Source organism: Zingiber officinale, chromosome 5A (assembly GCF_018446385.1).
Source record: "Zingiber officinale cultivar Zhangliang chromosome 5A, Zo_v1.1, whole genome shotgun sequence".
In the NCBI taxonomy this organism is placed as follows: domain Eukaryota; kingdom Viridiplantae; phylum Streptophyta; class Magnoliopsida; order Zingiberales; family Zingiberaceae; genus Zingiber; species Zingiber officinale.
Window position 1 is genome coordinate 146290025 of NC_055994.1, and position 17099 is coordinate 146307123.

General features: G+C 36.0%; 2 protein-coding genes and 1 long non-coding RNA gene across 3 annotated transcripts; 1 reads left to right on the plus strand and 2 right to left on the minus strand.

Annotated features, from left to right (window-relative positions):
* Positions 1–2774: 2774 nt before the first annotated feature.
* LOC121982274 lies at positions 2775–6930 on the minus strand. Its single transcript, XR_006112053.1, has 3 exons — positions 6690–6930; positions 5817–5880; positions 2775–3084 (listed from the first exon to the last, which is right to left on the minus strand). It is a non-coding gene; the product is annotated as an uncharacterized LOC121982274 (long non-coding RNA).
* A 502-nt stretch (positions 6931–7432) lies between these two features.
* LOC121980138 (zinc finger CCCH domain-containing protein 6-like) lies at positions 7433–9563 on the minus strand. The gene is made up of 4 exons (XM_042532103.1): positions 9443–9563; positions 8406–8587; positions 7775–7954; positions 7433–7699 (listed from the first exon to the last, which is right to left on the minus strand). Exons 1-4 carry the CDS (start codon positions 9561–9563, stop codon positions 7433–7435), a joined length of 750 nt encoding a protein of 249 aa, XP_042388037.1.
* Positions 9427–15752, plus strand: LOC121982275. The gene is made up of 3 exons (XM_042535261.1): positions 9427–9773; positions 11006–11133; positions 15150–15752. The coding sequence occupies exons 1-3, from the start codon at positions 9605–9607 to the stop codon at positions 15432–15434; spliced, it is 582 nt and encodes a 193-aa protein (XP_042391195.1). The 5' UTR covers positions 9427–9604; the 3' UTR covers positions 15435–15752.
* The last annotated feature ends 1347 nt before the right edge of the window (positions 15753–17099 follow it).

A 17099-nucleotide genomic window follows, 5' to 3' on the forward strand; every position in this document is an offset into this window, starting at 1 on the left:
TTTGAAGGTTCATATTTATAGAGTTTTATTGAGAGAATATTTGCATAGAAGGAAAGTCATAGTTGTAACATGCCCTTTGTAACATACAAAAGCTCCTTCACTTGGAGATTCAAATACTCATTGGTTTTGGTTCTCATCTATATTTCCATGGAATGGGTGTTCATATGCTTTGTCAACAAAATAAAACTACAATCATCTTTGTTGTGAATTATGTTTTCATCATCTGACCGACTTGATAGGCTAGTAGTACCAGAGTTGTTCACTCTTTCTCATAGCTTTGCTAATCTATAATATTATTACAGATGAGAAACTCTGCTTCTCCAGGTTTCCTGGATTTATTATTATTATTTTTTTAATTTTTTCCATGCCCTCTCATTTATTTGTTTCTCTTTTGTGGTTTCTTTCTTTTATTTGTTCCCTTCCCTGCCATTTATTATCTATTAATCTCTAACCTTCCATGCATCTTTCACAGATTGTGATGAGGAGCAGCGGCAAAACAAGACAATGCTAAACACAAGCCTTCTTGCTTGCTGCTGTGGTGCTGCTGCTACCAGCACGGTTGATCGGAGATGAGGTTGGCCTTGGTACATGAATCTTTCCTATGCAAGCGAGATCAAGTCTTGGAATTGTATGTCTTTCAATCCCAACTACCAGTAAAGCCCAGTGGAAACTCATGATCGTCGTACCCTCATGACATTATCGTGACCATGAGTTTACGGTCTGATAGTGTCACCGTGAGAGTTTAAGCTGTGGAATTTAAGACGATCTTTTAAAGAAAACAAAAAAAAAGAATTCATTTTCGCTCAATTTTAGGTGATATTGCCAGCCTCCTTCCATTTTTAGCCTCTCCTCGAGCGGAGCTGTCGCGGCCATCTCTTCTCCCTCTGCCCTCCTCCTTTGACTGACAATGCTTCCATCTCTGCTCGAACTCAACAAATTAAATTAACTATTTTTCTCAGACAGGATAAAAGAAGAAGAAGAAGAAATAAAATGCACCTTTATCGATCTCATTAGGCAAGTAGAAGAAGGATAACAGACTTCTTGATGTGTCGAGGTTCCAAGGCTACGACGAGAGCAGAATTAGTGTATCAGGACCAGGTCAGCAGGAGGGCATACTCTGATGAGGTCTATGGCGAAGAGGAGTACAATGCGACGAGATATCTGAACGATATGAATCGACACTAGAAGATTACTTTCGACTTCCAAAACCAGTAGCCTGAGACCGGTGATATAACCTTTCAGCAAGCCAATTGCTAAATTTTATGAAGTTAGAAGCTGTGTATAAAAGAAAACTGTATGAGTCTCTTCACAAGTTTTATAGATGGGATGTTAGATTCAGAATCATACACTCTCAACAACAAAACATGGAAGATTGATGCTCCTTGCTTGAAGTAGAAAGCAAAGCAAGTGTGTATTTGATTCGCTCTTAAAATTGTTAGAAACATCAAGGAAGCAACTTCTTTTAGTGATCAAACTTTACGACACCTTTGATAGAGATATATAATCACCTATTAAGAACTTAAAATTATAGCTCCTCTTCTATCTACTCTAGATTATAAACTCTAAACCCTAAATCTCTCTTTGATCCTCTCAATTATCTCAATCTCGTCACCATATAATGCCTTTAAGCGTATCATTTAATAAATGCACAAGTGGTTGTTAGTATTATAAGCAAATTCAACAAAGTGGAGAGGACATTCCCAATTGCTAGCAAAGTTAACGCATATGCTCGAAGCATACCCTCAACTATTGAGATGATGTACACTAGTTGTCGGTTAAATACCAAAATGCAACTCCAAGCCTATAACCCAATGCAAACTACAAACTAAGAGTCTCGATCTGCTACTAGAACACTATGCTATTCGATGATCTCTCGACAATACAACTCTGCTAAGTCAGTCGCATCCGAGTTCGTAGAAGCACCGAGACAAAATTCATAGTAATATTTTTCTATTTTAATATTAGAATAGGGACCTCCAGAGCTTTCTAGTGGAGTGCTAATGTTTTACCTTCACTTGCTTACCCACAAAATATTGAGTAAGAAAGTTGGTTATATCCTTCTTTTATTGTGCCCTCAATAAGAGCTTCGTATAATAAAATAAGAGCAATGCGTTTCCTAATGGCAAAAGACGATTCACTTGCCCTCACCAACCCCGCCAGCCCATTACAAGATCAATACGAAGGAGATAAATCACGATAATTGAATAAATAGGTAAATGGAGGATGAGTATACGAGGTGCAGGAAATTACATTACGCTTTGCCAGTCTTGCGATTCAATCCCTTGACCTCAAGTGGAAAATAGTTATTCAACTACCACCTCAGCTAAGCCCGTGGGGGCTTCCTAGCTCTAACAACCCCTTCTTGATAGGATGTAACTTTGGCAAAAGATGCACTCTGAGTCCTTTGATTATTTTTGAAATACCCCTGAGCCTATGTCGTCTAAGCAGTCTTCTATTAGTTTGGCAAACTTGAAGACCCTAGTCAATATTCTATCGTTCCACCTATAACTTTAACTAAAAACTCTAGTCGAGATAGAGATGAGCTTTTAGAGCCTTCTATATGTGGTTATTGTATTGATTCTAAGCTAAAATGTTTACTTGCTAGAAAATACCACATATATCATTTAATGGGAAAAAAATGTCTAGGGCTATCAAAAAATCGATAAAACTAAAAGTGGTGCTATTTTCAAAAGCAATATATGTAGCACCAACAAACAATAATGATATATCTACCATACCTTACGAGACATTACATGTTCAATAAACAAAAGAAGGAAAAAAAACATAATTATTATTGAAGGATAAAAATAAAAGATAAAAATTATAAAACCATTTTTCTCCCTACAATAATAAAAATGTTTCATTTCTTAAAGCCATCACTTTGACAACAAAAGCCGCATCAAAGCATCTAAGCTTTTTAAAAACAAAAAACAAAAACAAAACATGATATTATCTACAATATTTCTCCATAAAAGAAAGAAAAAAAATGACACTAAATCTCTTTAGAAGAATATAACTTTGGAAGAAAATATTCAAAATCTCTTTGACAAAGTGATGACCCGATCCACTTGAAGAAGATGAGTCCTGCAATGGAACTTTAGCTCAAGAAACATCAACTTTGAGGTACATGAATTTATTTAATTTGCTCAAAGGTTGAGACCTGATCCTTCATCAAAAAGTATAATGGTGCAGGATTTTATTCATATATGCAATGCGCACATAGCTGAACAGATGGAAGATTCATGTTTTGAGCAAGGATAATGCTACAGGAAGATGAAGAATATATTCTGAGAAAAAAAAATTATAGAACAGAAATTTTATGGCGGGACCCTCCATAAGATTTTTCGGTGTATGGCTAGTTGCACCCTTTTAGCCGTCGAGTTTGACTGAAATTTAAACTTGTTCTACGGCTAATCGACAAAGAGTGTTCTCTACAACTAAAAGAAGGTCCTTCACCTAATTAAGCATATGCTCTCCGGGTACATTACTTAATCGCAGGCATCCCTGCACCATATTAGATATGAGACTAATTCCTGTTCAAAATAGGCACGGCAAGTTAAATCCCTCCCCATCTTAACTTCAAAGATTACTTTCCACATCTTCAACATCGATAAAAATGATAAACACTTCAAGTTGCAATATAACTAAAAGTCAATGCATCTTATTCTTATTCCCTCCTCTATTCTCCTTCCATTCAAATGCTATCAATCCATCACTTGAGGATGTCATAGAGAGCAAAGCAGGGTATCTTAAGATGTCAACGCTATCGTACTCCCAATTGCAAATGGCTATCTTCACCATCAATCTCCATGTGATCATGTTTGCCATCTGCCCATATGCTGCCAAGTAGCACATTTTATTCCCTTATACATGCATCTTCCTATGCCCAGAGACATCCCCAGTACACACATTGCAATCCAAAACCACGTAGAGGGAATTTCAATCCTTATCAAAATCCAATCCACTTTTTTGGCATCCAAAATATTCCTGCAAGTGTTGTGTTGGCCACATCTATATATGCACCTGAAACCCAAAAAAAAATGGAAAAAAGGACACATTATTCAAGTCCTTCAACTACCAACTTTATCTCCCTCCTCTGATGTCAAATCGCTTGTATTGTTGATATTCCAAGTCCTAGTGCAACTTTTGCACACCTATATATACACAATTCAAACACCCCATAGCTAACTACAACTCAGCCATTGCCCAACAATCTTGGTCACAATTATATGGATAAGGTGATGAATTTAGCCTCGCAACGAGCCGTGGTCATCTTTAGCTTGAGCTCATGCTACATGACCTACACTGTGAAAAGCCTGTTCCATGAGCTAGGAGTTAATGCTGTAGTCTACGAGCTTGACCAGGAACCACGAGGAGCAGAGATGGAGAAGGCATTGATAAAACTGTTGGGGAGAAGGCCGCCAGTGCCAGCCGTCTTTATTGGTGGCCGGCTTATTGGCTTAACGGACAGAGTCATGTCGCTGCACCTTGGAGGCAATCTTGTGCCCTTGCTAAGGGAAGCAGGTGCTCTATGGCTCTAACCATCAACATAGATGGAGAGATAACACATATGAGTTCATGTTTACTGATGCTGTTGCGAGGTGTGAAAATTAATTATAGAGCAAATTAATTAGCCTTCATGTTGTCAATTATCAGTATTAATGTATTGTTAAAGATATGAGCTTTTATGGAGGCATCATAAACAAGGTTGAAAGCAATAAGTTGATTAGATGCTGATTTGAGTTCTCAATACGTATGCATTCAATCAAGCATAAGAGGATAATGGCAAAGTGAGACCAAACATATTCTTGAAAGCAAATTATTGTTGGAACTGGTCCACACCGGAAAGTGTGCTTTGTTTATTAACATGTAATTCTGATTTGATAATGCTAGGAAAGAAATAATAATAATAATTCTACTGATCATAGAAATAGAAAGGAGCATAGAAATAGCAGACAATTCAATGTGTAAATTCCTTAGTGCCAATATGTTTTAGCAGTTTTTATCACAATATACAATTCGGGTGTTGACTGCAATGACAAGTGCCTTTGCATAATCATAGAAATTTATTATTGATTTTTAGTAAATCACAGTGGTAGTTTATTTGTCCTCACTCTCGTTGAATCAGGAAGACTCACAAGAAAGGGAATCATGCATCGACATACCTAATTTTGCTAAAAGCTCAGACATAGGTATTTCTACATAATTGCTTGTTACTACTTGTATTATGCCTTTTGAACTCTGTTTTATTTCGTTGAACATGTTGAATTATGCTTGACCCCTTTTCTTTTATAGATACATTGAGTCAAGCATCAAATATATGTCTTGCATGGTGACCTAGTGAAGAACACAGGCCAGAATACCATATTGCATAAAACTTGTAAGCTCAAGGACCAAAGAAACCTGAAAAACTAATTGATCAGTGATACTTGGAAATGAAAGCAAAATTGATCAAAGCGACTACAAGAAAAGGAAAACATCCAATTTAGGCTAGAATGTCTTATTTTTGATGGAATACTAACCAAAAAACTCATCCAACATTTCAACTAAATGTCCACCAAGCCTTAAAGAAGAAGAAGTCATGCCTACTTTTCAAAAGAGGCACAACTCTACCAGATATTACAAGTTGTTTGAGAAAAAAGAAAAATAAGAAGGAAAAAAATTTGTTCTCCAAGCAAATAATAAATAGGAATAGACATGCATATGTATCAATCACGGTGCAAATCTCTCAGTAGACAAAATTGTATAGCTTAGTCATTGATGATTGAAAAACTAAGTAGCACTAAAAAGGCAGATATCTGCAGTAGAAAAGATACCTGGTGAAGTTCCATGAGATCCTGCAGACAGTTGCTAAGCAGTACTTTCTTTATGCATTCTTTCCTATGATTATTCAAAGTTCAAACAAATCCATATTAGCGTTAACCAATAATTAACAATTTACTTTAGTAGAAACTTGGTAAGTCCTTCTGCAGCATATTTCAATTGGTACAAAGGTTTGATGAAAAACCTCACCTATGAGGATCACAGAAGAACAAGAATGTGCATGCAGCTATTAGAAAACACATCTTAACAAAGGTTCCAGGCATATCATGAAATTGTGCCAAATTAGAAATAAGATCTTGGAAATATATAAGCTCCATTTCCTGCAGTCCACTAACAGTTAAATTTGGGTAGAAAACCAAGGTATTTTAGATCTGTTACTAATTTCAACTCTAAATATTAAGTTTATTTGATACGCAAGGTAGAAAAAAAAACCATCAGAATCTTCATCAAGCTCACTCATATCAATTCTTACTTGTGTAAGGGAAGCCTAATGCTAAAAGAAAGAAAAGAGAAGATACATGAGAACATTTATACTAGAAAATTTTCAGATAACTGGTTGACAATAGTATGAATACTCTTTATATTTCCAAATTGTGACCAAAGGAGAAATTTTGGATTATCATTCCTCATAGGATTGTTAACTGTGACAGGATTGTGAATTTGTGATGCACATTTTTCAAGAGTTTCTAAATAGAGATTAAGTTACCAGATAGAACATAAAGAAGAAGAGCAACCATCAGCAAATTAGAAGTTCCAAAAACAGAAGTTGCTGGTCATCCCAATCCCACATGCCAATGCTTCGTATAAAGATTATCCATCACCTAAACAACAACATGACTTAATATTGAGTCAGACAAGATTATCACCAAAGAAACGAATTAGAGACGGAGGCGAAACTGAACGCCGGCGCCGGATCCGTCAGTCGCCGAAGAATTCGGACCCAGGACGCAGAAGGGATCTTCTTATGCGTAGCGAGAGCGTGTCCGCCGCCTTATTCGTCGCTGGCGCCGTTGTACATTGTCTCCGCCGCACCGATGGCCCAGCTCGGCGAATTCCGCTGGTCGTCGCAAGCAGAGGGATCGAAGAAATCGCTCTTTTTTCCATTTACCACCCGGAGTGTTCTTTTATTGACCTTTTGATGCCATTTTCTATTTAAAAAGAGAAATTTTAGAAAGCCCCTAATATTTAACAATCTTTAAATGTGTCTTTTGGAAAAAAAAAAATATACAGATCCGCTAGCTGCTAGTGCCGGTCCCATGGATAAGGAAAGAGATATATGCATGTACGCAGGTATTAGACGTATGGTGGGATAAACTCAGGTCATCGATCCTATCTCTTAAGGTTTTATTTATGTTACAAGGGCCCTCCACAGCAATGAAAGTGTAGGTTTACTCTCTAACACTAACCGTTCGATATCCTAAATCACTTTCAGATACACACAACCATGTGAAACTATTAGAATTTGAACAATTTCTGAACATATGAATACATCAATTCAATCAGAAACAGAAATTTTCAATCTCTTTAAGCAAAAGTAATTCAAAGAACAATGACAAGGAAAATAATAAAGTTTAAATCGCCTTTAAAGTAATTCAAAAGCTTTGGAAAATCAATCTCTTCTGAAACTTTCCTTCTCGAATGCCGGGTACTCGAGATCGAGAGTGTCCGGGAGCATGTGTTCGATCTGATCATCACTGGACTGGTCGATCGAGGAAGCCACTCTCGGATAAAACTCTTTATAATCATCATGATCAGACACACCCAAATTTAGTTGAGGAACAATGTAGGTAGCAAAGGGCATCCCTGAACCAAATTGTGAATGTTCCCGAAGAGCAATATTATTGTGCTGTGTAGGAGGAGCATTTAAGTTGCTGGCCTGAGAGTGCATGAAGCATCATCACATCTTGAACAAACATGGAATCAAGGAAAGAATAGAAAGATCACTACAGACCATGAAACTGTTCGGTCCAAGATTTTGCATGGGTGCAAAAGAGCTCTGCAAGTTTGTCTGAGGCAGTACAGAGGACTGAAGAATTCTGGAAGAAACATAGTCTTCTGGGTGGTTGAATTTACAGGTTCTTCCAAACTTACACTGCCCTGTCCTCATGTAGAAGGAACACTCTTTTTTGCCCTGAAAATATTCAAGAAGACAGTAATTTCAGCTTTTGCTTGAGTTGGATTTCTGAAAGAAAATAAGGGAAGAGAAGACTGACGACACGCAGGGGGAATCCATATTTGTTAGTAGGTGTCAAACGTGCATGTCGATGTTGCCCTGTGTGCTCAAATATGCATGCGTCGCCATGTTTACAAGTCCTGGCATCGGCAAAGAACTGGAAAGAACAAGAGAAACTGGTATCAGTCGATCGATGCAATAAAATAAAATTTAAAAAGTTTAAAATTGTCAATTTGCTGCTGAAATACCCTGCATGGAGTTCGGATTTTGCGTGCCACTTGGCCGCTTCTTGCTTCTCCGGCGATCGCCTGAGAAGGTTTGTTGCTTATTGATCAGTCGGATTCCATACAAGGAAGAACAAGAAATTAAATAGTTGGTGATCTTGTTAAAGAACTCGGGGAATCATTACCGCTAAGCGATCGCGAGGGTGATGGTAGCGGCAGGAGGAGTCGTAGAGGCAGGCTCCGGTGCGCATGTAGAAGTCGCAGTTCGGTCGCCCAGGTCTCTCAGGATAGGCGGCCTCCGGCGCCGTGGGCGGTGGCGGCCACAGCTGGCTTCCTCTCTCATCCAAATCCAGCGTCCTTATCTCATCTGAGTACAACCAAAACAAAAGAAGAAGGACAAGATCAATGAGGAGCGCAAACATCAGCCGGAATGGAACTTGTCGAGCAGAGCACCTTCTAAGTCGGTCGGCCGATCGTCGTCGCGTTCCTCGGCCATCGATGAGACGAAGAAGAGATGAGGAGGAGGGACTTATATACCTTCTCCGGCGTGCCTTTGAAGGCTTTAAACGCTGCTGCTCTTCCAGAGGAAGCTGCTGGTTTATGTGCCCGCGGCCGAAGCTTAACGTCCTCAAACGGTAAACTGCCGAAAGAATCTATGAGTATGAAAAGGACCCTAATTTTTCCGTAATTTACCAAAATGCCACTCACCTGAATTGATTATACTTTTTTTTCATCATTTCATATAAATTATAATGTGATTATACATCGACTGTGAGGGTATATTAGTAATAGAGATGTTAGGGAGTAGACGTCACCGTTACATATAACTCTATGAAACGTTTCAAGTGTCTGCCCCAGTAACGGCCATGCAAGAATTGGCAAGTGGTAAAATAAAAGTGAATAGAATATTTAAAAAATAAGAAAAATTATCATTTAGTTTACTTGTCATTTGAACAATTATAAACAAATTTTGTGTGATTTACATTTACTTGTGAATTATATTTAGTTAGAATAAAAATAATTATAAAAAGAAAAAAGAAAAAGAAAAAATTTATTAAAAGAGTTCGAATAATAAAGAAGCAAATTTACACCAGAAGCAGAGGAGAGCATGTAGGAGGGGGTAATGTAACATATTGAAAATTTACAGGGAGCAAATCGAATAATTCGCTAGATCAAAACCTAACCCGACCTATTCGATTCAATTTGGGTCAACTTTATTCACAAAATCTGTCGGAGGGGAGGTCCTTCGGTTCCCGAATCCTCCCCCTTGTGAAGAAGCCTGCAACTGCAAGCCAGCAGGGCGGCGGGGGTGCTGCTGCAGCCTCTTCCGTCGGTGTCACCATAGAGATCTCGAAAGAAGAAGAAGAAACGAAGATAAGGTGGAATGGGGCAGGCCCTGCGGCGTGCTACCGGAAGGGTGCGGCCCAGCCGGATCGACCCGCCGCCGCCGCCTCCGGCGCAGAGACCTGCGCGCCCCTCCGCCGCTGCTGACCCGCCTCCTCCTGCTGCCTCGTCCACAGATGCCCCAGATCAGCTTGGAGTTCCTGATGCAGGTATCCGGTTCTCGTTTCTTCTCGTAGGTGCAGAAATGAAGTAGATTTCCTGTTATCGTTTGTCCTATGACCTGGTTATCCATTAACTTTTCTTCTCGTAGGAAAATGAACGAAACTTGGGTTTTCTTTTTATTTTCATACGGAAGATCAAAAAGATAAAACTAGGAAGGGCTATGATCTAACTAGGAAGGGCTCGGTGACTTCATTCTGCTTAGTATGAAATATCATTTTTGTTGTTAATTTCTCTTTACATCTTTATTGTGCTTCAATTCCATTTCTACAATCTCTTTTAATTTTCACAGGAAGTCTATATTGTTGGTTAGTACAATAGTGAATTCACAAATAATCATTATAATGAACATGAGTTCTTTTTCCTTTTTTTTCACGATAAGGTGACTACGGGGTAAAATGAACATATTAAGAAAAGAATTAGGAGGGCAAATCTGTTATATATTCCACTGAATAGTAATCTCTAGTTTTCTCACATACAACTATAGGCCCGCATGGTTGTGCTGCACCATTCTCACCAAAATTGGAAAGGGCCCTGAAATCTTTTTCTCCTTAGGTTGCTTTTAATAATTTGAGAGAACTGAAATAGAGTTATACTAGATTTCATGATCAGTAAATTTGTGTCCTCCATATGTGATGCTTTTCATCTAGCATCCTTGAGAAACTAAAGGAAATTAACAAAATGAAATGTATTTCGTTCCTTTTTTTTCTTGGGAAATCAGATGTATACTTCCTTTACCTAGTTAATGGCTGCCCTTACAAGTGGATGCATTATAGATGCCTAACTATCATTCCATGCTTTCCTTTTAAATTTTCTCTCTTATATTTTGTTTTCAGTATTGACAAAGAACTTTTATTCCTTGATGCTCACTTCAGATTTCACTGAAACCCTGCCATGGCAGTTATGAAGTATGCTTGAGAATTGGAGTCTTATCAATCATGTCGTTATTGCAAGTATAGGAACACTAGTCGTGTCTGTTTAAATTCCTTTGACATTGTCTTTATGCTTGTTTGATTTACCAGAACTTTATCCTTGTACTGAAAACTTAACTTTATGATTCTTTTGGATCTCAGAGGTGTTATATTATCCCCTGTTGAATGTTCCTAGTACTATGTAGAGTTGTCTTGTGAGTTACTTTTGTTTTTGAAATCATTTTTCTTGTGTACTAATTTCATATACACAATCAAACCATTTTAACTGTCATGTACCTTTGTTTTCACAGAGATCACTGCCACGAGGGAACATGAGAGTAGTGTCCTTGAAGACAGGGATCCAAAATATGATGATATGCTTAAACAAATGGTGGGAAGGATAAGGTCTAGGCCAGGAGGGAAAGCAGTAATGGGTGAGGTGAGAAATTAAATCTGTTCGTGTGTTTTTAAATATATATATTTTTGTTGTAAATGCATGTATACCTGGGGCTTGTACCAGTTGCATATGGCTATCTAATGTTGCTTTTGTCTTGTTTCTCTCATTTTGTGATGTACTCACAAATGAGCAACCTTCTCATAATCATATGAAGTGTTTTAGCCAATGTAACAGTGGTGTGCATCTGAATAAAAGTTAAAGCTTCATCTCATAATATTCAACTTTGCAACAATGAACATCAAAATCAAAATATTTAGGATCTACCTCCCTAAGTCATGTAATAATTGAAATGCGTGATTTTTTTTAAATGTTGCATTTTTTGTTTGTACAAAACGTTGTAACTATATAGAATGATATCTAGTTGTCTTTTTTGTATTCCTTGTAGAGAGGAAATTCCAGTCATGAGCACCTCACTGACAATAATTAGTATCTTCAATTGTTAAGGAATAGGGGTTTTTTCTATGCAACGTACTTTTAGTAAATATTATATGACATGTAGCTGATGATATTTTCACAAATATTAGTTTCTTATTTGTCAATTATGTGTTATTCCATGCTGTCATATTGCCCTTAGAAAATTTCATATTCTTGTCTAAATCCTCGAGGCATAGACACTTATGAATCTTCAGGAATATATTACTTATTCCATTTAACTGTCACTTTGATTGAAGGAAAGAACAATGTGTTTTGAGTTACTAACAACAACTATACTCCATTAAGTATCAGTATTGTTTCTGATGCATCTAACTGATCATGTTACGGAAAATTTCTAAAGAATTTTAGTATATCTGTTTCTTCATTAACAAGTTTTTCATTTCTTTATTTTTTCAACATTTATTTGTTGATCGATGCCTGATCGTTTCTCTAATACTGGTTGATATGAGTTTTTATTTTGTTAAGTTTTAATTTACCAGTACATGGATTGGTTCACTTTCAAGACCCCTATGCTTGCTTTTTTGCATTACGATAAATACCTTTTTTAATTCCATCATATATGTTAAATCATAATTACTAATTGATAGTCCACGTCCATTTTAGCACGTGTAGTTTTTAATTGAAATGTCAAGTACCAAAAGTTTTGACAATTAATGGAAATTATAGGTAGGGCTATAAACGAGCCAAGCTGAACCGAGCTTTGGGGTGTTCAAACTTGTTTGATAAGGTAATCGAGCCGAGCTTAAAATGAACCAAGCTTTTGAAATGATTGTTCAAGCTTGGCTTGGTTTATTTTTTATGAGCTTAAGCTCGTTTGAAGCTTGACTTGAGATTGGTTCGTTTGGATGTTATCGAGCTCTCAATTCAAGCATGGCTTGAGCTTGGTTCGAGTTTGGTTCGTTTAGATGTTATTAAGCTCTCAATCAAGTTTGTTTGATTGTTTGAAACTTTTAGTTGTTTGATTGGTTATTGAGCTTGATAATTTAAACCTATTTGTTTATTTTATTTTATTATTTATTTAGCATATTGAAAAGAGTTTTATTAATGAATATGGTTCGTGAGCGTTGTTCACGAACGTTAACGAGCTGAACACATATGTGTTCAAGCTTGTTTGTTTAGTTTAACGAGCTGTTCAAGCTTTTTTGTTTAATTAATCTTGTGTATATTGAACGAACATAAACAAGCTCTTACCAAGTCGAACACCAAACTTGTTCACGAACGTTTAGTTCATTTACAGCCTCAATTATAGGTAAAAAAGTTTATGATATATAACAAATAATGTCCCTATAATTGTTGGACGTGTAGCATTACTGGAACGGATAAAATAAAAAATATTGGTATCTAAGGGTAGTTAGGTGCAGCTAGTTGATGATAAATTATGAGAAATTTGGGTGAGATTGTTGTATGAACTTATTCAAAGGTAACCATGATATCCCATGTTTGATGTGTTAGTGTATTCCCTCCTAACTTGATTCTTTCAACTCTTGTAAACTCCTTGTCATTTTCTTCATACAAAATTCTGTGGGACGTTTTCATTGGGCTCTTGGAGTATCTTATTAGTCTGGTATGGTTCTACAGCTAATTTTAGTATTCTATTATCTAAAATCTTCTATATCTATAGTAGACTATTCTTAATACTATTTACTTGAAGGTTGAAAGGATAAGAAATGTGGTTGGAAAACATGAAAAAGAAAAATTATGAAATGCGCGTTCGCCCTATACTTTTCATTGTTTATCACAAAGCAAAAGTTGATAAACTCAACTATGAGTTGGTCATTTTTTGTTTGCTTCTGTTTTGCACCTCGTTTTAATTGCAGTCATTTTAAGGGAAGGAATAAGGAAAACCTCCTTGCCTTTCTCTCCTACTCTCCTGGATTCTATATCATCATTTCTTTATCATTTTCAAAAAAAAAGCCAAGCATGGTCTTCCAATTTGATTGTAGATTTATTCCTTCCTTTCGGAAATGATGGACGGGGGATTTTAAGAATGTTTTTGCATTTTTGTAGTCAAGCTAGTTCTCATTTTAGTGGATAATTTTCATTTCTTTAGTGTCTTTAAGAAGCTTCCTATCTAATTTTTTAGTTAACTAATTGTGATCGTAATTTGAAGACTTTTTTTTCTTCCACTGCCTCTCTCATACCTGAATCTGTTTGGTATTGGAATTAAACTTTTGCTTCTTCACTTTTCTCCCTCTTCTTCTATTCCTGTTCATGTCCCTCTCCCTCCTCTTATTCTTCTGCACTCTGTTTCACTTAACTCTCTTTCCCTTGTCTCCTACTTAGACTTCTATTTGTATTCTTTCCCCTTCTGCTTCTCTGCTCTCTTATCCTTCTCTCCTATCATTTTTGTGATCTGTTTTTCTCTCCATCATTCAGGTCTCCCTTTTTATATCACATCCCATTCTCCAGTGTCCTGTTCTTACCCTCGTTACTTTTTACTCCATCTCTTATCCCAATTCCTCATCTTCTTCATAACCACTGCATCCTACTTAGTGATCCCTTGTCAATTCTGTGACATCTTTCTCTTCATACCTCTGCCAGCATCAGGGTGTGGCTAGTGACTAAGTCATCAGTAACTAAGTAAACTGTAGTAATTATGATATATTACACCGCTATCATTTTTAATTTAGGTTTAAATATTGAAAATATGGTAAGTTTGAGAATCAATATACACTTTTCCTAATGATAGATTTAGTAATATTACAAAGAGGTTAAAGAAGCTTTTAAGAAAATGTCATGGAAAAATTTAGTTTGGATGATATTGCTTTTGAAATTTAAAAGAGTTGATATAGATATAATTTCATTAATTAAATTATTGATTAATGTTTGAATGACTAATCATAGGGAAGGTTTAAAGAGAATTTTAGTCTTTGGAGAGAATGATTAAGAGTATAGTTGGATCCTAAATAATTAAGCCTAAGACAACATGTTGATTTTGTAATAATCATACTTGATAGTCTGAATGTAGCAGGTTGTTCTATTTTTGGTGAGTAGTTCTACTGTTTATCACCTAAAAAGGTCGTTGTATCTAATAATTAAGGCAGTTTAATGGTGAGTAGTTCTACTTCTAGTTTTATCAATTTTTTTACCTTACTTGAAACGCAGTTTGTTTTATTTATTTATTTTTATTTTATTACTATGCTTTTAGTTTCCATATTCAAATCTCTAATCCAAGCAACATGAGAAAGATCCCTTTTAGGACTTAAGGTATCTCAGTTTTTTCCATCCCCAGGGGAGGAAATCAAACCCTTGTGCCATGTCATAGGTTCAATCTCACAATTGAGCTGTAGTAGTTCCAACACCAATTCCTGAAATCCTGTTATATGTTATTTGATGACACCCTGCATTGACCAATGAGCAGAATGCAATCATTTGGGGTTCAATTTTCTGTTCTATTTCGCCAAGCATCTCATCCATCAGCTTCCCCCAAATCGGTGTGTTAACCAATGCCATAATCACTAACAAAGTTTCTGCATGAGACTACAATTGTGATGTGATAGTAATTAGTATGCATCCTTTGATTTGGTCAAATTGTTCACTCTAATTTAAGTCATGGATTGTAGGCTATCGTACGTGAAAGATATACTAGATCATTGCCAAAGCTTCGGAGTTCAAGAGCAGAGCCTGGAGCAAGTGAACAGAATACATTACCTCCTGGGACACTTTCCATCGAGCATGTTCGTCAAATAATCCTTTTGCATCAGGGTAAAGCCGAGGACCACTCAGGTAAAATGGATGTCCAAGACATCGCCAAACGATATGGAGTTGATGTTGAGCATGTTCAGCAAATTATACAATTTATGTCACTGCCTCCAGAAGACGGAAAGAAAAACAATAGCAATAGATAGCGGCTAGAACTGCTAACTTTTGTTTGAATCTCTTCGCATGCTTAACATAAGACTCAATAAATTCAACCCAGACCTTCACGAACAAGTTATCTTTCAGCTGCAATGATCTTGAAGAAGAATGCCTCGGTATCTCGGCATGACCTATCATATTTTCTGTAAGTTTTTTTTTCATGCCAGTAGAAGCTGAGGATCCAAACAGTATCTACAGTGAGTAGATGAGCCTTCTGCAATAAGATATAATGAATATTTTTGTCCTTGAAAATCAGATTGCGACCTTGTTTTGGTTTTACGAGGTAATACTAATTTTGCATTCGATAATATTATCAAATAAGTATGTTAAACAGCAAGAGATTTAGTTGTTCAATTTAGGACTTGAATGTGGATCAGAATTGCTAAAGATCAGCATTTGAGCTGTGATTAAACTTTCAATTGAGAGCGATCTCAAGTATTTTCAACTTCATCATGTTTTTTGTGTTATTTTTTTGTTTTTTTTTTGGGTTTTATTTAAGAGTTTCTTTGTTTTATGTAATAAGTAAGATATAGATATAGACGGGGGATCCTTGGTCCATAATTTGCAGACTAGAAGATGATTCATTGATTGTGATTGGTGGACTATGGTGGATCTCATAATTTGCATACTAGAAGATGATCCATTGATCGTGATTGGTGGACTATGATGGATCTCATCTGTTTAAGTGATGGGTCCATTAAAATAGATTAATCTATAAAGTGGATTATATTTTGATCTATAAATTACGGATCCGTGCTCATATAAATAGATATGCTTTGCTGTAACTGGAGAAAATCTTATTATTTGTGTTGTAGATTTTTGAATAAAATTCTCAAAAGTTGTTTGTGGATTTTATTTTCTATTAATTATACTCTGATTTCTTTTATTTTTTTCCCCCTCCCAAAATACCCTCGTCAATATGCTTAAATTTTTTTTATGAATAGATAAGCTCCAAAAATACCCACCTAGTAGTTTGAGTCGAAATTAATATATGGATCAAATCCATTCATTTTATTTTTTTAAAAAAAAATATTCCATAGATATGTCTTCATAAAATTTGTCAAAAAAGATAAAATTTTAACTCTTTTTAAATACCACGATCCTTTGTTATAGCTATGAGAAGATTTGCCTTTTTCCTGCAAAACATTTTAAACTCTAAACAAAGTCACAAGAAACTCTAACAAGACACCTTAAGCCCCAACATGACTATAAGAAAGCTCTATCTTCCTCTTTATATTTCTCGAAAAATTTATGGATTCTGCAAGTTGTCAGGATAGATTTGAAAGTTCAAATAATGTGTTGATCTGCAGATCAAGGTTATTTTCCTACCGAAGGAAATTAATCTAAAGTGGGCCGCATATTCTAGTTACGTCTTCTAATAAGTATCTCTTCTAACTAAATTGACACTTACAAAAGGAATTTAAAATTTAAGTTGGGATTAAATTAGTCTTAATTAGTAGGAAAAAAATAAATTGACAAATATCATTTAGATTACTCTTGATATAAAATAATAAAATTTAAACTTTTTTAAATATATATATATATACCAAAAGATCATAAGGTCATATTATAAAAAATAAATGCCAAATTGTAGTCCAAGATGTAAGTTGATTAGGGTAAGACTATCAATAAAATTTCATAAATAATTCTTCAGA